The 22307-nt window shown below is 59.0% G+C and overlaps 4 protein-coding genes across 5 annotated transcripts in view; 2 read left to right on the forward strand and 2 right to left on the reverse strand.

The window, feature by feature from the left end:
* The first annotated feature begins 96 nt into the window (after positions 1–96).
* On the forward strand, positions 97–3706 carry RPL18 (ribosomal protein L18). Its single transcript, NM_001304908.1, is given in 7 exon segments — positions 97–120; positions 1283–1369; positions 1664–1771; positions 2240–2338; positions 2912–3035; positions 3118–3187; positions 3616–3706. Coding segments are annotated over 7 exon segments (567 nt in total). The 5' UTR covers positions 97–117; the 3' UTR covers positions 3692–3706.
* Positions 3707–3843: 137 nt separating this feature from the next.
* FAM83E (family with sequence similarity 83 member E) lies at positions 3844–13530 on the forward strand. Its single transcript, XM_034639584.1, has 5 exons — positions 3844–6211; positions 7215–7382; positions 7756–7880; positions 11311–11755; positions 13225–13530. The coding sequence occupies exons 1-5, from the start codon at positions 5738–5740 to the stop codon at positions 13498–13500; spliced, it is 1488 nt and encodes a 495-aa protein (XP_034495475.1). The 5' UTR covers positions 3844–5737; the 3' UTR covers positions 13501–13530.
* Positions 9434–10287, reverse strand: SPACA4 (sperm acrosome associated 4). The gene has a single exon (XM_002917871.3). It carries the CDS (start codon positions 9882–9884, stop codon positions 9504–9506), a length of 381 nt encoding a protein of 126 aa, XP_002917917.1. The 5' UTR covers positions 9885–10287; the 3' UTR covers positions 9434–9503.
* Positions 13531–14291: 761 nt separating the features above from the next.
* SULT2B1 (sulfotransferase family 2B member 1) overlaps positions 14292–22307 on the reverse strand; it is a 29433-nt gene continuing 21417 nt past the window's right edge. The window contains exons 3-7 of one of the 2 annotated variants that reach the window (XM_002917872.4): positions 20614–20822; positions 18871–18997; positions 18378–18472; positions 16074–16254; positions 14292–14609 (exon numbers count right to left, since the gene is read on the reverse strand). In XM_002917872.4, the coding sequence (XP_002917918.2) occupies positions 14431–14609; positions 16074–16254; positions 18378–18472; positions 18871–18997; positions 20614–20822 (791 nt within the window). In that variant the 3' untranslated portion in view covers positions 14292–14430. The remainder of the gene's footprint in view (positions 14610–16073; positions 16255–18377; positions 18473–18870; positions 18998–20613; positions 20823–22307) is intronic. The other variant, XM_019798249.2, reaches the window with a different exon arrangement.

The following is a 22307-nucleotide window of genomic DNA, read 5'->3' on the forward strand; positions in this document are numbered from 1 at the left end:
TAGAGCGCCGCGTCGCGGCCGTGTGACGTCACGCAGGCGCCACTAGCTGAAGGCTTTCCCCGCCCACGCCGGGTTCTGTTCTCTCTTTCCGGACCTGGCTGAGCAGGAGGCGCCATCATGGTGAGCGTGCTTTGAGACGCTCCGGGTTCGACTATCCGCCGCCATCCTTCGCGCTCTTAGGCTGGGGGAGTCCCGGAGGGGAGCAGGGATGTCAGGGGAGTTCGAAGGGGGCGACTCCTTCGGTGGAGGGGACTGTTTTGGGGGCTCGAAGACCAGGGATGGATCAGTCTTACCAGCCTCCGGCTCCTCCCGTCCCTTATTATTATTAAAGCTCCAGTTGAGTAGGTGACCAAATGGAGGCGCAAGGAGGTTAAGTGGTGTGACCGGGGTCACAATGCCAGGAAATAGCAGAGCCGGGATTCGGAGCCTGGCCCCACATCTTGATCTCTTGTCTTTTGTCGCCCCTACCTGGACCTGTCACTACCCTGGCCTGGAACGTTGGGTTCTCGGGGGACGGGGGTGGGGGGTCTCCACCGTACAATGGCCGGGTTTTGCGGCCAGGCTCCCTGTCCAGCCTGTGATCTTGCTTTTCCATTTTGTAACCCCAGTTCCTTGGTCTGTATATTGGGGACGCGATAATCCTGTTGTCACAGATGTGCGTTGGGGAAGAAGTTGTAGGAAGCACACATCAGAGATTACTGCATACGTTAAGTGTTGGAGAGAAGGGAGCTACGAAGAGCTTAGTAGTTCTAACACAGCCTGTTAGGGAATCTCAGGACAGCAGCTGGGTGTGGTGGAAATTGTGGCTTCCTTCGGTTTTCTCAGCTAAAGTGGGAAACTGCCTCATAAGGCTGTTGGATTGAAAGAAGTCGTGCATGGAAGATTCTAGTATTGGTTGTGAGTGGAGTAAGTTCCAAATAAAAGTTCTTTGCTGTGTTATTAGGTAGAGTCTGCTCTTGGCCTGTGTTATCAAAAAACACCTTCTAAAGAGAGTTAAAAATTCTTACTGAGTTCCCGCAACTGCTATGTTAAAGATTTTCAGGGTGCCATGTGCTGAAGACTTCTTGTGTAGAACTCATAATTTTCTTAAATTGGGGTCATTTGAGGCCCAGAAGGTTTTTTAAGTGGCTGTAAGTGTTCTTCGGGTGGACCTGGGATTTGTTGTCTCTTTGGGAACTGGGGCCCTAGCTTTTCCTCGGAGAAGAAGAATACAGTCGTTTTGGGGGCGAGTGAGCTGCCAGATCAGAGTTGGGTCCATGGTCTCTCCTCCTTAACTCTGCAGGGAGTCGACATCCGCCACAACAAGGACCGAAAGGTCCGGCGCAAGGAGCCCAAGAGCCAGGACATCTACCTGAGACTGTTGGTCAAGGTGAGGCTGAGGCCTGAGACCCTTGTAGCTTCTAGAACCGGCGTTCTTGTATTGGGCCCCGGGCTGCTCCAGGGGCTGCGGGGCAGGCGCACATCTGTGGTTCTGCCCAAGGCTTCTGGAGGTTTGATGTTTTCAGCCTCTGGGCTGCATACAGCTCAGGACGGGGGAGGGAATTTGGGGGCTCTCTGGGGCTCAGTGGGATGGGGGGAAAGCCATGTTTGTCTTTCAATTGAAGGTTGTGGGGGAGGGGTGTGGGCTGCCCTGGGTTCCCATTCTTCCTTTTCTCTCCTCCAGCTCTACAGGTTTCTGGCCAGACGAACCAACTCTACCTTTAACCAAGTCGTGTTGAAGAGGTTGTTCATGAGTCGTACCAACCGGCCACCTCTGTCCCTTTCCCGGATGGTGAGGGGCTGATTGGGGGAACGACTGGATTGTGTCTTAGAGCTGGGCTTGGGGAGGGGGGCTTGGGGCCTGAACATCAGCTGGTTTACTTCACCCTGTGGTGGACACAGAGCTCTGACCCTTGACCCTGGGGTTGTAGCTGAACAGCAGTGGGTATTTGAGTGGCTTGAGCTCATGTCTTTGTGAAGTGGGGCAGTTGTGGTGGCTTCAAGTCACTGAGGCCGGTCTTACATGTCCTAAGCTCTCGAAGGAGAGATCAGTTAAAGGGACTGTGCTTGCATTTTGTCTCCCGGCGTTTTTCCCGGGCTGGACCCGAGATTAGGCCTGTGTTGGTTGAGAGGTGAGGCATGGGTGGGTTTATCCCCTTCAGGGCCCAACCATCTGCATCCTCGGGAAGCCTGACGCAGTGGGGTTGGATTTAAACACCGGAAGGAGCTTCCTTAGTGTGTATTTGTCCTCCCCCCAAAGATCCGGAAGATGAAGCTGCCGGGCCGGGAAAACAAAACTGCCGTGGTTGTAGGGACCATCACTGATGACGTGCGCGTCCAGGAGGTGCCCAAACTGAAGGTGAGCACGGAGGGGGCTCGAGCGTGGTGGTGGGCAGGAGCCCAGGGTCACAAGTAGGGTCTGTGGACCTGCTCATGTCGTCACTCTGCTGACGCCCCTGTCAGAGGTGCCGTGAGGCTTGTGCATCCCCAGTCTCCTCTCTCCTCCGGGCGCGGCAGGCATCACACCTGCTAGTCCAGGTGGCTTTCAGGATTGGAGGGAGATAGTCCTTGGCATTAGCCGTCGTGGGTGTTCCCAGGCAGGACCCTTCTGGGTCCCTCCCTGATGGCGGTGCTGGTTCTCGAGCCTTACAGCCTGACACAAATTGGCCGAGAAATCTCGATTTGAAGCTTTTTAATGTCTCTCTTTCCTTATCTGTAGTAAGTTCAGCTTGTTGGAGCCTCAAAGGGGGGTTTGGATATAAATTGGTAAGAATAGTTCTTGTCAGCTGGGGAAACTCTCTCTAGTGGTGGTGTTACTGGGGTCTGCAAGCAGCTAGATGCCTTTTCTGGGCCAGGGCCATGGAGCGGAAGGCCCAGCAGCCCCTGGGGGGCCTTAGGGGGTCTGACCATGCCTGTCCCGTGTGTTCCCCAGGTGTGCGCGCTGCGCGTGAGCAGCCGTGCCCGGAGCCGCATCCTCAAAGCTGGAGGCAAGATCCTCACCTTTGACCAGTTGGCCCTGGACTCCCCCAAGGGCTGTGGCACCGTCTTGCTCTCTGGTGAGTGATGTTTACTGGCTCCCATGGCGACTTCTTGGAGTTGGGTCCCTGCCTGATCCCATCTTTCCCTTCCTCTTCCCAGGTCCACGCAAGGGCCGAGAGGTGTACAGGCATTTCGGCAAGGCCCCGGGAACCCCGCACAGCCACACCAAGTGAGTATGCCCAGCCCTGCCATCTGGCTCTGGCTTTTCCCGGGACCCCACCCTGTGGATCTGGGCCTTGCCACACTTCCGGCCCCTTCACACTGGTCCAGCCCCAGCCCTCCCTAGAACTCCCCACCTCATCTTCCCCGCATTTTCCTCAAGGCTTGGCTTAAAGCTATTCCTACCTGTTGCTGAGATGTCTGCACGGCCAGCCCTATAAATGCAGTGTTCAGGGCCTGTGCCAGGCTGCGGTCTGCATCTCCCAGATGGAGTCAGCTTGCCCTTCCCAGCTTTCCCAGCAGGCTACTCGGTGTCACCCTCCCCCCATGTCCCTGTGCTGCTCCGTTAGAGCTGCTCAGGAGTTTCTCAGCCTGTAAGCTTGCCCTGTCCCTGACTCTGGCGCTGGCACACGCTCACCCTCTTCTCCCTCCCCACAGACCCTACGTGAGATCCAAGGGCCGGAAGTTCGAGCGGGCCAGAGGCCGCAGGGCCAGCCGAGGCTACAAAAACTAACCCCAGATCCTGCCTTGTTATTAAAAAGATTTTGAATGCTGATGGTTCTCTGTGTTGGTGGGGGATGGAAAGGGGTGGGAGCCTTAGGGCAAGTCAGGGAGTAGGACGCAGTGCCCATCTCCATGGATACCAGCGGGGAGGAGCCCTTCCCTCTGCCGGGGAGGAGTCCAGCTCTACCTGCAGGCGCCCTCTGCAGGTTTTGGTGTGTGCTTGTCCATCTTGAACTGTTGGACCCTTGCGGGCCCCCATGGCCAATGTCCCGCCCCCTTAATAAGGTGGTGACAGGTGTTTCTGCACCTGTTTCCCCCCCCCCATTAGCCACACCTGCTGCTCCCAGCTAGGGCTGGTGGGTGGGGTGTGGACCAGGAAGTGCAGAGGGGGCGGGACCGCGGTGGGGGAGGGGTACGTGGGAACAGGTGAGTTGCTCCCCTTTTTCCCAAAGCTTGAGTCTGGCGGGCTATTTGACCCTGGGCCAGTAACCCGATGAGTGTGTTTCCCGGGCTGGGGCCTTCCCGTACCCGCACTTTAGGCCTTTCCCAGGCACCTGCCGTGTGGGGCCCTCCTCTGTTTACACAAGGGGTTGGGTTCCCCGGATCCCAGGCTAAAACCTGATGAATGAGGCCAGACGGCAGGAAGAAGAGCAGAAATAAAAGCAGGAGGTTTCCAGACCCCTATTCTGACCTCCAAAAAGGCAAGACAAGGAGGGAAAGGGGATGGGGGTCTGGACACGTTGAGGGAGCTGGATGGGGTGAGGGAGTCCTGGGTCTATTCCTCTTCTCTTTGTAGGCCTTGCCGCTGTGCTGTGGAGGAAGGAAGCCGTCTGGGTGTGTGATTGGAAGGAAGGGCTGCTGGTTAGCAGGGATCAGGGGTCCACAGGCCAGAGGGTGGGTCAGGAGCTTCAAAGGGTGGTCCTCGGCCAGGAATAGGTGGATGGATGGTCAGCTAGCAGGAGCTAGTGGGATTCAGGCAGAAACCCAGACAGGTCAGCTCGGCCAGGGATCAGCATAGATCCGAGGGCAGCCCAAGACAATTCTGGTTGGGAGACCAGGCGGGCAGCCAGTCCAAGGAACAGCAGTGGCTAATCAGGCCCTCCATCTAGATGGGCCACTGAGGTCATGGGCCAGTTCCATGGTAATGAAAGCCCCTGTTGAGTGTATCCTTCACTGTAGCAGCCCAAGTAGGTGTGACACCCCAGGGGCAGAGCCCCCAAGCGACAGAGACAGACTTCCTTCCCTGGTTGCGGAGGGTGATGCCCAGACTTTGGGCTGGAGCGCATTCTTCCCAAACCGAGAGAGCAGGGCCAAAGGGGAGGTGCCCAGGATGGTCAGTCTGTGAGAGCCTGTGAGCCAGCCACCAGTTGTCAGGAAAAGCGTTCTGCTGGACCCGGCCGCGTGCTCCACCGGGCGGTCAGATATGGACATTGTCAGCTGGAAGCAGACGATGTCTGCCAAATGAGCAAGAAGAGGACTGGAGAGGGTCAGTTATATGTGCTATCAGTCAGGGGCAAATAGGCAGCCCACTTTGCTTTTAGTTAGGAACATTCGGGTGGTAGGAGACAAGCAGACAGCCTGTGGCTGTTGCCTGGAGACGGTCGGCCAGTCAGCTGGACCTTCAGCCTGACCGAGACTGAACCAGTGAACGGGTCCGTGGGGGCCTCGAAGGGCCAGGAGGCTGGAGATTGAAGTGTGCAGAGGAGCAGCTGATAGGTCCCACAGCTGACGACAGTGTCGAAGGGACAGCCTGAGCCACACGTGGGGCCCACGGCAGGGTCAGCCGGCCTACCCGAGACAGCTGGCAGGGAGCTCCTATGGCCAGCCTGTCGGCGCGGCGGCCAGAGGCAGGCGGGTGGTCGGTCTGAGCAGCCCACGCCCTGGGCAGTGTGATTGTCAGGACGGTGAACCAGGGACACAGGGAGCCACCCGGACCTTCACGGAGCATCCGGCCACATAGAATCTGCCTGTCAGGAGACCCCCAGATGGTCAGTCCCCCGGAGGTGGCCAAAGCCTCGGCCAGCCAGCCTCACAGTCCTCCCACCTGAGCAGCCCCATGGCAGCCTCCCAGTTGGCGGCGCTGGAAGGAGATGAGTCGGGGGCCGGGGGGCTGCCCTTGACCGAGGCCAGCCCCGGCTTCCTGTACTCCGAGGGCCAGCGGCTGGCTCTGGAGGCTCTGCTGAGCAAGGGCGCAGAGGCATTCGAGGCCTGCGTGCAGCGCGAGGGTCTGCGGCCCTTCCTGGGCGGGGAAGAGCTCCGGAGCCTGGCGGCGGCGGCCGAAGACTGGACTGCATGCAAGCAGCCACCAGGCAGGGTGGCAGAGGGAGCCACCGCCACCGATCGGGACTCCGGCAGCCTGACTTACTGGCCCGGACAGTCAGACGAGCTGGTGCCCACGCTGCGGCTGGGCTGGCCAGAGGACCCGACCTGGAAGGGAATCACCCGGGCACAGCTGTATACCCAGCCACCTGACGAGGGCCACCCGCCCCTCAAGGAACTTGTGCGCCAGGAAATCCAGGCCGCCTGCAAGGTGGGGGTTTCAGGGGGCCTGCTGTCCACTCCTCAGACCCAGACATCCTCACATGCCAGCTCCCGAACCTGGGAGTGGCGCATCCCCTGGGGCCCAGGCGTCTCCCCCGTGCCCCTCTGGGACTTGTGAATCCACACCTCTCAACCCTCAGGTTCCAGGTGTCCACATCCCCTAGACCTCACCCTCACCCTCTCTCCAAGGCCTAGGTCCCCCTGGACGTCCATGCCCCTTGGACCTAATTATGACCTCTTGGTCTCAATCATCTATCCCGCCGCACTCCCCCCCCACCCTGAGGGTAGGTGTCTCCAACCCTCCCTACCATGGAGGGCCCAGAAGTCCTCCCTACAGCTCCCCAGAGACACTGTTCTTTATCTAACAGCTTTGTCCTGCCAGCTCCCATGCTAAGTGCTTTACATGGGTTAGCATTTATAATCGTCAAGAGGGTCTTACTATACCAAGTGAGGAGAGATGGGGAAACTGAGGCACGGGAGGTTAAGTCTCTCACCAGTAAGTGGCCGAGTGGGGTTCCAAACCAAGGCTCTTTGGCCAGTGGGTCAGGAGTCATCACTGCTACACTCTTCTGCCTGCAAGATCCAGCCCTCAGCACCCCCAGTCCCCAGAGCTCCCCTGGGTGGCTGAGCAGGTCATCCCTCTCTCCCCCACCCCAGTATCCAGGGCACCCCCAAGGACCCTGGGCAGTTGTCCACAGTGCCCTGGAGCAGGGCCACCACCCCGTGTCACAGTGCACGGGACACCGTTCGCCATTGCAGACGTGATTATGAGAAGTTTTCCAACAGTAGAGGCCTCGGCTTCCAGGAAGGACGGTCTTTTCCTCATTACCTGTAGGCGCTGTATGCACAGCAGTGCGTGTCTGGGGGTCTCTCCTGTAGCCCCCCTGAACATCTCATCGAGGCCGGGCCTTTAAAGTCACCCCCAGGGCCCCACCCCTTGAATGTCCCCGGAGCTCCAGGCTCCATCCACAGCCCCTCTCCCCACCCCCCAGCTAGTGGCCGTGGTCATGGACATCTTCACTGACCCAGACCTGCTTTTGGACCTGGTAGACGCCGCCACACGCCGCTGGGTGCCTGTCTACCTGCTCCTGGACCGCCAGCAGCTGCCTGCTTTCCTGATGCTGGCCCAGCAGCTGGGGGTGAATCCCTGGGCCACCGAGGTAGGAGCCTGGAGGGAGGGACCCAAGTCCCCATTCTCCTGGCGCTGGGGCCAGCGGGGGGCAGACCCTTCCACAGCATCCTAGCTCATCGAGGTGGATGCCAGCTGGGAGGGTTGTCTGAGAGCTGATGTCCATGGCATTGAGAGAATTAGAGGTGGGCCTTCCCACGCGGTCCCTCTGACTTAGGGGTATCTCCAAGAGACCCCCCAAGCCCAATGTTGGTAGCTCTGGGGAAGCTGGGACAGACCTTTTTACAGAGCCATGGGCCACCCAGGTCCTAACCAGCCTGGAGGGACCCCCCCCCATAAGCCTGGGGCAGTGAGTGGAGGTGTGTGGGGTTGGCCTGAGCTAGGGTGTGCCCCCTCCGCTCCAGAACCTAGATATCCGTGTTGTGCGGGGCTGCACTTTCCAGAGCCGCTGGCGACGGCAGGTGACCGGCAACGTGCGGGAGAAGTTTGTGCTGCTGGACGGCCATAGGGTGATCTCTGGATCCTACAGGTGCGGCTGCCCCCCCGCCCCGGGGTCCTATCCCCAGCTCTCAGAGAGCAGTCGGCATCCCTTTTTACCAGCCTCTCTTTCCTGGTCTGTGAAATGGGTCACTGGTAGAGGAAGTATCGAGGGGCAGAACCCGCTTGGGGTCGAGCCGGGCTTGCCCGGGGGCCAGCTTTGTGGCCTGGGGAGGGGGTCATCTCTTCGACCCTGTGTCTCTTCATCTGGAAAACAGGGCCCACAGTTTGTGTGTGGGTTTCAGAACCGGGACAACCTGGATGGGAGTCCTAGCTCTGCCTTGAGTTAACAATGCCTCTCTAAGCATCTATAAAAAAAATAAGAGTTGGTATACGAAGAACCCGGCCCTCAGACTGGCCCTTGTCCCTCCTCTCCTGTCTTTGGGGTCTGCCCCACCCTGGATCCTGCCTCCTCGACTTCTTAGCTCTGTGACACACGGGACCGGTGCCTCCCTCTGCTCTGTACCTCAGTTTACCTCTCTGGAAAGTGTGAATAATGACAGCACCTGCCTCACAGGGTCATGGCGTGGGAGGGTGCACGGTGCATGGACTCTCGGGTCAGGTGGCCTGGCTTCGAACTGTGGCTCTACCGGCTACTGGCTGTGTGACTTTGGGCAACTGACTTCACCTCTCTGTGCCTCCCTTCCCCCTCTACGGAACGAGGTGATACGGTTAGTGCCTCTAGAGCAGGGTTTCTGGACAAAGGTGCTACTCACATTTGGGGCCGGATGAATCTGTGCTGCGGGGGCAGGGGGGGCATTTCCTTGGGCACCTTAAGGCTGCACCGAATTTCTGGTCTCCACCCTGTAGATGTTGGTAGCACCCCCCCTTCCCCTATTAGGACAACCCAAAGTGTCTCCAGGCATTGCCAGCTGTCCCCCAGGGTGGTGGGGTGGCGGACATGCCCAGTGGATTACCAGCGTTCTCCCCTGGCGGTTTTCAATCTTGGGCCTGCCCGCATCATCAGAACCACCTGGAGGACTCCTTAAAAACACAGATTTCGGGCGCCTTCCCTCCCACTGCCACCGCCACCGCTTCCATTCAGCCAGCTGGGGATAGGGCCTGAGAATTGGCATTTCTAGCTAGCTCCCGGCCTATACTGGTGCTGCCGGGCCGGGGACCACACTTAGGAGAACCGCTACCGTGGAGAATGGGGCCTGTCTCGGAAAGCATCTACCTTCCCTCCTGGCTCTGTTTGGGGGTTCAGCGAGATCCAGTTGCCCTGGCACGTAACAGAAGCAGTGCTCCGTAAACGTCAGCTGTCATTTATTATCGTCATTGTTCATTTTGACCATATTTCATCGACTCTAAGGTGCCACCGGTGGAAAGAAGCATCCTGATTGACATGTGAAAAGATAACGCTTCTTAGAACCCATGAAATACAGTAGGGGTGCAGCCAAACCCACCGAGCATGGCTCCCCACCACTGAATCAGGCCTGAGGATGCTTCGCCGAGCCCTGGGCTCCGGGTGGACAGCCCTGGAATGGATGAAGCCGGGGCCACAAGAGGTTGTCTAGGGCCTCTGGCCATTTAATGGGGGGGAGGGGTAGAGGCGGGGGGGCTTGGGGAGCAGCGGAGCCGGGAGACCAGTCCCAGGCCCTGCCCGTCGGGTTGGTCACAGCAAATGTGGAAGCAGCAGCAGCACGCCCAGTGCCAGGCAGGCGGCTACCCCTTCCCTCCGGCCGCCTGCGGGATTGGGGGCCCCGTTACACATGTGGCCATAGCAGCAGGTGGAGGTGAGCGTGTAGGTGACGCCCATGTAGTTGACCGGCTCCTCGTGGCCGCAGGATGTGGACAGCATGCAGCCTTTGTTGATGACAGGGCCGACGCCTGGGGCCACCCCGTGGCCCGTGAAGCAGTCCTCATCGTCGCCACAGCGCATGTGGATGCCCGGGCACTGCTTGGAGTCGGTCAGCTCACAGAACACACAGTCCTTGGCGCCCGTGGTGCCCGGGGGCAGAGCCATTACCAGAAGCAGCAGCCAGTCGAGGACCATGGTGGCCTGGTGGCAGTGACGGTGCCCAAGCCAGGCCGTGGGCTTCCTGGGCCTCCCGGAACTGCCGAATGATGCTCCTGACACCCACGAGACTTTTGCCCCTGGTCTGGGCCTCCCAGGGTCAGCGCTCAGAGGGTCCTCGGTTCCCAACGCCCCGTGTCCCTCTCAGGAGCTCCGTCGTGACTATGGCTCACAAGTCCTTGGGTCTCAGAAGCTTCCCCGGGACGGAGACAAGCCAGCGGTCACTACCCGACGATACTCTTTGTGGAGCGGAATGGGGTGACCTCACAGACCCCTCGGGGCTCCCACTGGCCCCTCCAGGGGTGAGGTCACAGGTGGGGGGAGGGGTGTCATAATCTGTGGACAGGCTCACCAACCTGCCAGGGAGCGAGGACACTGCTACCCCGCCAAGGTAAGGATGCTTGGACCAGCACGCGCTATCCTGGTGGCTGACGCATCAGTTCTCCGGGCGCCGTGCCTGCTGGGACGCATGACCCGTGGTGAGCCCATTTTTCAGATTGGCAAACCAAGGCTCAGGAAGGGAAGGGGACATGGCCACGGTCCCCAGAGCCAGGATTAGAGCCCAGGCTCATTTCATTCCCAAGAGCACTTGCTGTGTGTCAAGACGTGAGCTAGCTGCTTTAAATGCCAGCACTGTGACGACAGGGACAGCAGGGGCCCTGGTCACCACCGCCAGCTGGGCGTGGGCCAGGCGCCGTGCAGGCAGCTCAACCCCTTGTTCTCTCTTTCCAATCTTCCTACACCTTAGCTCCGTATTACAGATAGCAAACTGAGGCACACCAGCGGCAGTGCCCGCCACACGGCAAGCATTTAATAAACAGCCAGTCATTATATAGGAAGCAGTTGAGTCTTAAGACAGGCTTCATGGGGGTCAGAAGACTATTCTATCTCTTTCCAGAGAGGGAAACTGAGGCACTGATACCTCCTTTGCTGGGGATGGGCCAGCGTCCCTGTTTAAGCTCAGGCCGGGTCCAGAGGATAATTTAAGTATCTTAACTCTTTTTTAAATCTCTTTTTAAAGGTTTTATTTATTTATTTGACAGTGAGAGCGAGAGAGCACAAGCAAGGGGAGCAGTAGAGACAGAGGGAGAAGCAGGCCAAGTAGGGAGCCCAACACGGGGCTTGATCCCAGGACCCTGCGATCATGACCCAAGTCAAAGGCAGATGCTTAACCATTTGAGCCACCCAGGAGCCCCTAAGTGTCTTAACTCTTGTCATGTCAGCCCTCCGGGGAGATACCTGGGTGGTTCTCATTCTACAGAGGGGGATGTTGAGGCCAGAGAGGTTGCAAGACGTGCCCAAGGTCACACAGCCTGTCCTGGGACCAGGTGGGGACGGGTCATGGGATCCAGGTCGGGCCCCTGGGGGCTGCCCGGAGATCCTGACCCCTCACTGCATGCCCCAGCTTCACGTGGAGCGATTCTCGCCTGCACCGCGGCCTGGTGACCCTGCTGACCGGCGAGATTGCCGACGCCTTCAGCCGAGAGTTCCGGACACTGTACGCTGCCTCCTGGCCACTCCCATCCCCGCCCACCCAGGGCCCCTTTGTCAGCACCGTAGGGGGCCTGCAGCTGGCTCACAACCCCCACCGCGTGGCCCGCCGCCGCTCTGTGGCCCCCATGTCACCGCCGCCACCCGACGGCCCGCTGGCCCAACGCTTGGCCACCTGCCGGGTCTCTGAGGGCGACAGGCGGGAGAACACAGCTGCCCCAGGGCCAGCGCTGAGCGACATCCTGAGGAGTGTCCAGCGCGCCCGGCCCCCCAGTGGCCCCCCGGCCCGGCCCAGCCGCTCCCTGTGGGACCTGAGCCGCCTGTCCCAGCTGTCCAGCTCCAGCGACGGTGACAGCGAGGTGAGAGCTGGTGTCTGGCCTCTGAGAAACAAGAGGAAGAGGAAGGGGCAGCTGAGGGCCTACTATGGGCCAGGCCCCAGAACGGGGCTGGGGGTGGGGGCGGGGGACTCCACCTGAGTCCATGATCCCAGCGACCATTTCCTGTAGCCCTACTGCGTGCTGGGCAGGGGAGTGCTGGGTGGCTTGGGGCAGGGACCCCGAGAGCCACCCTGGGTGCAAATCCTGGCATGACCCACTAATGGGGAGAGCCGGGCAGAGATCTGACTTCTCTGAACCTTTGTGTTCTCCTCTGGCAAATGGGCACAGCAATTGTCCCCAGTCTCAGTTCTGTGGGAAGGAGGAGTCAGTGAGGGGAGGAGGAACTAACTAGAACACTCAGCATTACAATAAATCCCCGCTGTGGAATTTATCTGTATTTCTTTCATGAGATCCTCATCCCAGGTCAGTGAGGTAATACTCTTCTCACGCTCCTGTCCTGGTTACAGATGGGAAAACTGAGGCTCAGAGAGGTCAAGTAACTTGCCCAAGGTCAAAACAACCATCTATCGTGGGCACCGTGCCACATGCCAGGCGCGCTCACAGAGGTGGCTGAATTGGACCTTTGCCACGACCCTCTGAAGTGGATGTTATTACGGCTCTCCACCCACCCAGTTTCACAGATTACGAAACTGAGGCACGAGGGAGAAATTGGAACTCGGCCCTGGTGGCCTCCATGGTGCAGCTTTTAAATGTTCTGCCCCTGGCTTCCCGGATTCGAGTGTCGTCGGGGTGTTGGGGAGGGGGCTTGGCGAGCTCCGAGGGGTCTCTGCACCCCTCCTCTCAGCTGCTGAGACGCTGGGTTCCCACAGAGCCTGCCCTAATTCTCTGGGACCCTGGGCGGATCCTCTGTGCCCTCAGCGGTAAAGTGGGCTGTTGAGAGGGTAAGAGCAGAGCCATGTGGGACACGCAGGCGGCCTCGTCCTGGATGCCGGCAGACCCGGGGTACAGTTGCTCTGTGAGCTGTGCCCCTCTCGGGCTCGGTTTCCCCATCTGCTACGTGGGACCTAGTGGGGACCTTTTCTGAGGGTGAGGGAGAAATGTCCCAGGAATCACCTCCCTCGGTTCCAGTCCAGGGGAGAAGGGGGATGGGCAGGGCAGGGGCAAGGTTCTCGCCTCCACCCGGTCCTGAGCTGCCCTCACCCACCATCACCTCCCTTGACAAATATTTGCTCCCCCCAGACAGCTGCTGGCAGCTTCCTGTTCCTCCCCAATGGCAAAGCTGCAGGGGAGAACACGGCAGCTGGCCATCCGAGAGTCTGGGGGCCCCAGGCCTCCGGGCTCACTTCCCTTCCCCATTCTAGAGGCTCAGGGGCCTTCTTACCTCCCCTGAGAGTCACACACACACACACACACACACACACACACACACACACCCTTCCTGGACTCAGTCCCCAGGGCCTTCTCTCACCTCCTCCTCTTTCCCTCCACAGCTCAAGAAGTCCTGGGGCTCCAAGGACACCCCAGCCAAGGCCCTGATGAGGCAGCGGGGCACCGGAGGGGCCCCCAGGGGTGAGACAGAACCCCGTCCTCTGAGCCGGTCCCAGCCCTGGGGCGGCCCCCTGCCCCTCCTCCCCGCACGCCGCCTCCGCTATCTGTCCCCGACCCAAAGGAGGTCTGGTGAAGATGCTGCCTCCAAACTTCTGGAACCCCGTGGTGTCCAGCAGCCCGATTGGGCTGCCCAGGCAGGACTCAGAGAGCGACCCTGACAGGAGCCAAAGCCACACCGGGCCAGCCTGTCCACAGGCAGCTCCAAGCCCCCTGCCTCTGTGTGTCGTGGCTTGGACAAGGCTTCTGGCCTGGGTGTCTGTCTGGGAAGCAGAAGGGATTTTTTTCTCTTTGTTGTAGAACCTGGGCAAGCCCAGGGCTCACTCTAGAGGCCAGTGTCACAGTTTAGGAAACGGGCAGAAAGTCTCGAGTAGCTGGGGTCCTAGAACAGCGCATATCCTACCGTGGCCTGGTCGGAACTTCTCTGTGACCAGGCCTGGCTGAGCGGCCCCCGGGGTGGAATTGTGTGGGGTGAAGGTGGGGAGTCCCTGGGACAAAGGAGGGGAACTTTCAGTACCCACCATGCTCAGGAGCTGTGGATAAACAGCTTGGCAGAGGAGAGGGCAGAATCCAATCCAGGGAGTGCGGCCAAATAATGAGGGCCTGGAAGTGGGGTGGGGGGCACACAGCGGCTGGGGAATGGGTCAGGGCCAGGGACGCTGGGACTGTTTTGCGGGTGCTAAGGGCTGGGTTGCTGGGGGCTCCCTTTAGCTCTGCTCAGAATAAAGCTGCGTGATGCCGGAACCTTGCATTGCCACAGCCTAGCAGACGACCCAGGAATGCAGTCCTGGCCCCCTCCTCCCTCGCACCCAGAAGTCCCGACTGCAGCGCCCCGTCCCTGGGGGGAGGCAGGTGCCCAGCGCTTGCCTCCCCGCAGCACCTTCGCCTCCGGCCGGGGCTTCTGAGTCACCGACCCCACTGGCGTGCCGGGTGGGTAAGAAGACCTGGTCCTCTCCGGAGGCCCTGGGTGCGCGGCGGGGCCCCACCCCCAGCCTCCTCCTCCCTCGCGCGCCCCCTGCCGGCCGGCCGCGGCAAGCCCCCTCCAGAGCGCGGCGAGAGTCGGGGCAGGAGCGCCGAGTTTATTCTCAGAGTCACGGGTTGGGGGGCTCGGAGGCCTCCGGGGGGCTGGGGCTGGGATCGGGGTCCGGGCTGGCGTCCTCGGAGACGTCCCAGGGGAAGGTGGGCAGCCCCCGCATCTGCTCGCGGTAGACACGGTCGAAGGCTTCGCTCTGCGCCACCGTGAAGTGGTTCTTCCAGTCACCGCACACCCCTGGGGGGGAGGGAGGGACAGCGAGGTGAGGAACATGGGAACCTTCCCCGCCCCCAACGTGCTAGCATCCCCTTTCCCACCCCCGGGGCCTTTGCCAGAAGCACCTCCTTCATCTCCACGTTACCCTCCTTTACCTCCTATGGTGGCCGCCTCTGCACCCCCCCCATTTTTGCGCCTTCCCTCCCTTGGCTCCCTCCATCCTACCTGTCCCCCCGGTAGACCTGTTGCCTTGCTCTATTTTACCCCTTGACCCCTTAAATCTCTCTGCCCAGATCATCCGTCTCCCACCCAGCATTCCTGCCTCCGTGTCACCTGTGTGACCGTGTCACTATGGCCCGTCCCTCACCTTCCTGGCTAGAACAGGGCTTCCTCACCCCAGGGCTCCTGCAACACGCTACACTACCTCCATTATGGCCCTGACAGTGGGGATGAATGCTTTCCCACACTCAGTGCTAGGGGATGGACCGAAGGGCTACCCTGGATTCGTGGGGTTCACTCCTTGACCCTCACAGCAACCGGGCAGGCAAGGGGCATAAACTCTGCCCCTTTCATGTGCCCAGGTAGGCGTGGGGATCCCTCCGAGCCTCACGTTTCTCACTTCGTCATGGGGCGTTAACCTGGAATCCTGGGGCCAATGTCATTCAGATGGTGGTATTTTGAATCTTAGCAAGCGTACACCCCACAAATTACATGACGCCCTTTGTGAGGTCTGGGGGGGGGCTCCCTGTGGTAGGCTGAATAATCACCTCCAGATGTCGACCTGTCCTAGTCTTTGGAACCTATGCCTATGTGACCTTGCACAACAAAAGGGAGTTTGCAGGTGTCCTTGTTAAAGACCTGGAGATGGGGAGAGGATCCTGGATTATCCAGGGGGTCCCCATTTAGCCACGAAGGTGCTGATAAGAGGAGGTGTGAAGGTCAAGTCAGAGATTAGAAGATACTTTGCTGCTGCTTTCAGACGAATGGGAGCCACAAGCCAAGCAATGCATGCGGGGCTAGAAACTGAAAAGGCAGAGAACTGATTCCCCCCCTCCCCCGAGTCTCCGGAAGCAACAGTCCTTCTGACACTTCAGTTTTAACCCAGTGACACTGATTCTGGACTTGTGGCCAGAACCATAAGAGAATAAACGTGGCTTGTGTGAAGCCGCTATGTTTGTGGTATTTTAGCAGGACTGGGAAGTAGCTCCCTCCCACCCGCACCCCATAATCCAACACTTGGATATTTCTGGGGTGAACCCTTCATGCTAAGAAAGATTCGTGAAGACTCAAATGTAGCCCCATGGAGCGTGCCCGGCTGCAGGCTAAGCCCTGTGTGTGGGGTCAATCCTGGGTCCAGAGCGACCCTGTGAAGGCGGTTCTGTTTGCAGCAACCCCATGTTTCAGCCGGGAAAACTGAGGCCCAGAGAGGTTACATGACTGGCCCAGGCCACACAGCCAGGCAGTGGCACCCCAGAGCCCCCGCACCTTTCCGGAGGAAGGCGCCGTGGCGCTGGTCCAGCAGGCTGGGGGGCAGGAGCGTGTAGTTGGACATGGCATTGGCCTTCATAGCACCGAAAGCTGAGTGCGCCACGACGGAGCCCAGTGCCTCCTCACCCAGCGGCCGACCCAGGAATTGACAGATGCGCTTCACAGAGCCGTGGAGATCCTGCAGGCAGGGGTGAGGGGTCAGCGGGGCCAGGCGGAGGGAGGTGGGACCCCAGGCAAGGAAGGAGCACCAACCAGACCCCGATTCTTGACGTCTGAGTCCCAACCCAGACCTGTCCGGGTGTCTCTGCTTCTTTGCCTCAGTTTCCCCACCTCCAAGCCGAGGGATTGGGCGATGGCTTCCGAGAGTTTTTGCAGTTTGGGATTTTGGAGGGTTCTTGTGGGTGGGAGGGAGGGGGCGGAGGTCACAGCAGGGAGCAGAGGTGTACCCTTATGCAGAATCACCCTCACTCAGGTTAGAAGTGGGAGTCAGCCTGTCTGTGCCCCAAATCTGCACCCCCACCCCCACGTCCCCATCCCGCAACAGCAGCCTCCTTGAGCCAGTCCCAGGCCAGACTCCCAGCCCAGCCTCACCCCCCTTCTCCCCTTGCCCCTAAACCCCTGTCGCCTGTCTCCGCTCATCTCCTCCTCTGCTCTCAGCCCTAGCACTGGTCAGGCTTAGTCCTCTCCCTATGGACTCCTTACCCCAGCCTCCTCCGCAACCTCCTCCCTTGCCTCCCTGCCTCCAGGCCCCCATATCCAGAGCTGACCCTAGCTCTCCCTGCTCCCAGTCCTCATGTGCCTCCGTTGTGCCCGGGGACAGGAGTCCCGGCCCCCCAGACCTGACTTTTAAGAACAGAAGTCTGGCCTCCCCCATCCTATCTTTCCAGAACTTACCATTCCCTGCACTTTCCTCCCTGCAGCCTAGGCATGGGCTGCCAAGAATGCCCCATGCCGCCACCCTCCACCTGGCAAACCTCCCCAGACACAGACGCAGCTCGAATATCCATCCCCTCCTGACAACAACGGCTCAAGCCACTGGGGATTGAGCACCTGCTGTGTACCAAGCTCTGGTCCAAGCCTCTCATGTATATTTGTGCCAAGTGTGCCAGTAGCCCTGCAGAAAGGTGTCATTACCCCAGTTGGTAAATGGAGGCTCAGAGAGGGGAAGACACTTGTCTAGGGTCACACAGCTAGGGAGGAGCTCAGATTTAAGTGCCCGAAGCCCCACCCCTCCCCGCCCCCCTCTATCTCTCTGCCTTCCCTGAAATGCAATCAGCCTTCTGGTCAGCTCCACCAACCCCATGGCTCCGATTTTCCAGGTCATTCCTGGTTTCATAACCCTCCATCCCTTTATCGTCTTGAACCACTGGCGTGTCCCAGAAATTCTAACATGTTGGCAGTTCCTCACACCCAGGGGCAGCCTAGAAGCTCTGTCAGGCTGCATGGCCCAGTTTTTGGTTTGGAGAATAAAGCTAGATGGAAAAAAAAAGTGGGTGTGGGGGGCTGGTAATGCCGAAATCTTCTCTGGATCTTGCAACATCCAGAGATTTACCAGGGTGGGGGAAAGAAAAAACAGACCTCAGGTAGGTTGTCAACTCTCTCTAGGTTCCAAACCCCCAGGCTCTCCTCCTCTATAAAACAGGGGTAATAACAATATTGGGGTGAACCATATAAAATGTGGCCCAATACTGGCAATTTTACGTGCTTCGCTCTAGTAGGTAACTCACCTGTCCATACTTGGTGAGGATTAAGTGGGATAAGCCACATGTCGTGTTTGATCCATGGCTTCTGTCACCCTCAGGGGACACTACTAATTGCCACACTAATTGTTACTATTAATCAGATTGGCCCTTGCTCAGAACCTAGTCACTTGTACTTTACGCACTATAGTAACACTGTGCCAGACCTTGCACTGGCGTTAGGTTCCCTCTGCCCGAGACACTTTTCCCCAGATACCTCCAGGGCTGCTTCTTCTCCTTTAGATCTTTGCTTAAGTGTCACCTTCTCCCAGAGGCCTCCCTGACCACCCTATTTAGAATTGCACCCCCACACTTCCTTATCCTCAGCTTGTATCCGGCTTGCCTTTTCTCCTTCGCTCTGCTCTCCAGCTGCCGTCTATTTTATTTATCTGTCCGTGGCCCCCTCTGCGGCTCAGGGGCTCAGGACTCTGTTCTGTTCACTGGTGTGCCCCCAGTACCTGGTGCGTTGGGCAGCAGACCAGGCCTTGCGGGAAGGGAAGCGGGCGTGAGCAGGGGAGGAGTGGGGGGCACTGAGCCGGGGTGGGGCGGGGTGGGGGGTTACCTGCTGCAGCTCCTCGTAGGTGATAAACAGGAAGTTCTCTTTGCCCTGCATCCGAATCCAGCCCTTAATGTGGTCGAACCAGGAGCCGAACTGCACTGCGGGCAGAGGGGCGGGAGGATGAGGGCCGGGCAGCAAGACCACTCCTGCTGGAGCTCAGGGCTCAGGGGGACCTCACTGGCCCATGTGGCCCCAGGCCTGGCCCCTCAGAGCTGGACACCTCCCCCAAACCCCCCACACCTGGCGCCCCCAAAACCCGTCTCCTCCTCTCTCTGTTTCTTTCCCTATTCTGCATCTCTCTCTCTTTTTGTTTTTCTCCCTCTTTCTCTCTGTGTGTCTGTCTGTCCGTCTGTTTCCTTCTCTCTGTTCTCCTATCTCCATCACTGTGAATAACACCCTGTATTTCTGCCTCTCTCTCCTTCCTACCCCTCCCCTGCCCCCTTCCTGTCTGGGTCCCCAAGGGGCACCCCCCACCTCACTTTGCCCCAGTCCTCACCTTCGCCTTTGAGAAAGTTCTGCAGGAACTGGTCAGGCGTGCCAGGGTCCTTCAACTGCCCAGCGATCTTGGAGTAATGATAGAACGAGACCACCACGTCCCGGGGGTTCCGACCCACGTAGATCACCTGTGTGTGGATGTTGGGGAGAGGCGAGAAGGCGTCAGACACAGGCAGGACCCCAGCCCCAAAGGCTGCATGCTCCCCAACCAAGACTTCTCTCTTCTGATCCCACAGCAGGAAGGACTCAGGGTAGACTTCTCAGGGGACTGCCCTGCTAAGCTTAGATCAGTTCACCTCATCCCAGAGGATGGGGAGAGTTCCCTGCAACCATATTCTAGGAGGAGAGAGGGACTGTTCCTGGACCAGGCAGAGTGACAGTTTGGCTTCAGGGAATAAAGAAAGACTGGAGGTGGAAGGCATGGGGCTCAGGATGGGGGAGATCAGGGTGAGAGGCATTGCCCCTCCTTCCTATTCCCATAGCCAAGGCCCTAGCTCATCCGTTCCTGCCTGGTCCCTCACCTCAGCCTCCTCCCCGTCCTCCCAACCTCCACATGACCCCAAAGGGTCCTTCTACATTCAGAGCTGACCCTGCCCTCCTCGACTTTCCAGCACCCTTGGGAAGAGTCTCAGCCCCTGAGCCTGGCATTCAAGGCCCCGATCACCTGGCACTGCTGTGTTCACCAGCTTCATATTCCACAACCAGCCCCCTTCCAGCCCTGTTGGATATGTCCTTCCCTGGCAACCGTCTCCTTCCCCAAGATTACGGTCAGCCACTCACTTCCTTGGTGATCACACCAGTCTCCTGGCTTTAATTACTCCTTCCATCTCTGCATCGATCAGCAAATTACAGAGACGTGTGTCCAGCCCAGATCTGTGCTAGCAAATCCTGATTCAGTTATTTCCCTGCCCACTGGCAACCCCCACCCGGATGCCCATGGGCCACAGCACAGCTCCCACCTTCCCCTAAGCCTCCCCTCCCACAGCCCCCCATCCCAGGGGACGGCAGCTTCACCCTCCCAGCTGCTTAAGCCAAACACCGCGGAGCCACCCTTGACTCATCTGTCTGACACCCACGCCCAATCTGTCACCAAATCCGGCTACCAGATCCACCTTCAAAACACACCCCAAACCCAGCCCACTTCCTTCGCCTCCACGGCCACCACCCTGGTCTCGTCCACTGTCGCCTCCCGCCTGGGCTAACCTGCCCTCACCCCCACTGTCTGTTCCCTACTTGGCGTCCAGAGGGCGCCTGCGAAAACCTGAATGGGCTCCTGTTTCTCTGCTCAGAGCCCTGCCCTGGCTCGCATCCCTCAGGGGACCAGCGAAGTTCCCACCACAGCCCACGCAGCCCTGCACAGTTGGGACCCTGTTACCTCCCTGACCTCACCTCTTCCCCTCTCCCCCTTGTTCACTTGGCTCTGGCCACACAGGCTTCCTTGCCAGCCTCAGGCATGCGACACCCACCCCGGGGCCTTTGCACCTGCATTCCTGTGCCTGGAATGTTCTTCCCCCGGACACCCCCACACTCTGCTCCTTTCCAATGTGAATTTATCACCTTGGCGTCTTAAAGAGTGTCTTTATCTACTGTCTGCCTGTTACCCCTTAGAATGTGGGCTTACGTTGCCGTGTGCTTATTAGCTAGATCAGGGCCAGGCACAGAGCAGGTGTTCAGTAAACATGTGCCGAACCCATCAGTTCGTATGCTCTCTCCCCCACCCCAACACCCCTCCCGCCTCCTGCACCTTGGCCTTGGAGTTGAAGAAGGCTTTGGTGAAGAGCTGGATGGGGAGGTGGGAACTCATGAGGCGGGGGCTGGTCTGGTCTGAGAGGCTGAGTGCACCCATGATGGTCTCACACCAGGGTGCCCGCTTCCAGATGGGCACCGAGTGGATCCAGGATGGGTCCCCGTCCTTCAGGATTAAGCTGAGGATCTCTATCATCCAGTTGGTGCCTGTTGGGAGATATTGGGCAAATGATATCCGAAGAGATCAGGATTTTCAGAGCAGGAACTCAAGGCTCAAAGAAACAAAGGTGGCCAAGGTGGCAAAGCTGGGAAGAGACGCGTGTGGCGGGAACTGGCTCGCTGTCTACCCAACCCCATTTCATCTCCCTACCAGGAATACCACAGGACCACTCTTTCCTCGCCACCCCTGCAGGTGCATGCGGGGACCATGTGACCGAGTTCTGGCCAAGTGAGTGCAAGTGGCAATGACATGTAGCCATTTCCAGGCCTGGCCCATAAACACCTCCTACGTGTCCCCCACCCCCACCCCCACTCTCTCTTCCCTCTCTGTGGCTGGATGCAGGGATGCCCCTGGAAACTGGGGCTCCCGGGGATGGCGGAGCCATAGATGGAAAGAGCCAGAATGCCCGAGACTGCATGGATTTCCCCCCACTTCGCTCCACGCATCCTGCATAGACTGGTGTTTAAAGGAATGACAAATAGGGTTCTACGAGGCTCCGTGGCTGGGATCCTGAGGCTTATGTGTGTGGCAGAAGCATTCCACTAGTACATACAGGAAGCTGGGATTAAATCCAGGCGTCTGGGCTTAAAAATCTCAGCACCTTTCACTGCCCCTTCTCAGGAGTAACCCCTTGATTTCTGGGGGGAGCCGCAAATGTCATGTAGCAGGAAGTGACCTCATCAATGACCCGTTCTCAGGTCCAGATTCCAGGAGACTATAGGCAAGTCAGATGAGAAATAATAATAATAATCATGTTAACAGTCACCTATTATTAGTATTATATTGCCCTGGATTCTCTGTTTTGTTGTTGTTTTTAAGGTTTTATTTGTTTATTTGGCAGAAAGAGAGAGAGAGCACAAGTAGGGGGAGCTGCAGGCAGAGGCAGAGAGAGAAACAGCCTCCCCACCGAGCAGGGAGCCCGATGAGGGGCTCGATCCTAGGACTGTGAGATCCTGACCTGAGCCGAAGGCCGACGCTTAACCGACTGAGTCACCCAGGCTCCCCCGTCTGTCTGTTTTTAAGTCACCTCTGAGATCAAAGTGGGGCTTGGACCCGCGACGCGGAGACCAAGAATCCCACGCTCCACCAACCTAGCCAGTCGGGCGCCCCTATATTGCCCTGGATTCTAACGATAACCCTGCCCCGGTTCTCGACGCGCTGCACCTCGCCTCCGAATCCACTCTGCGTTGCCCTGTCCTGGGAGTTGGGAACCGGACCCTGCGAACAGTTCTCCGGCGCCCAGCGCAATGGTAACCTCTGCCGGTAGAGGGCGCCGGAGGAACCCTGCGGGAGGATGGGCTTCCCTTCGCGGCTGCCTCGCGCTCCTCCCCGCTGGCTCCCGTGATGGGCAGCGGCCGGCAGTGCCCTGGACACCCGGCGACACTTTCTGCACCCCCACCCCCACCAACCCGTGCCCCCAGCAGATTTCCTTGGGCGCTCTGCTTCCGCCCAGGGGAAGTGGCTGGCCGATC

Source organism: Ailuropoda melanoleuca, chromosome 12 (assembly GCF_002007445.2).
Source record: "Ailuropoda melanoleuca isolate Jingjing chromosome 12, ASM200744v2, whole genome shotgun sequence".
NCBI lineage: Eukaryota > Metazoa > Chordata > Mammalia > Carnivora > Ursidae > Ailuropoda > Ailuropoda melanoleuca.

What these genes read in the sequence shown, in the direction of transcription:
- FAM83E (XM_034639584.1), top strand. Translation starts at nt 5,738, where the DNA reads ATGGCAGCCTCCCAGTTGGCGGCGCTGGAAGGAGATGAGTCGGGGGCC. An exon ending in TGAATCCCTGGGCCACCGAG is followed by an intron (nt 7,383 to 7,755) that starts GTAGGAGCCTGG and finishes CCTCCGCTCCAG; the next exon opens with AACCTAGATATCCGTGTTGT. An exon ending in GTGATCTCTGGATCCTACAG is followed by an intron (nt 7,881 to 11,310) that starts GTGCGGCTGCCC and finishes TGCATGCCCCAG; the next exon opens with CTTCACGTGGAGCGATTCTC.
- SPACA4 (XM_002917871.3), bottom strand. Translation starts at nt 9,884, where the DNA reads ATGGTCCTCGACTGGCTGCTGCTTCTGGTAATGGCTCTGCCCCCGGGC.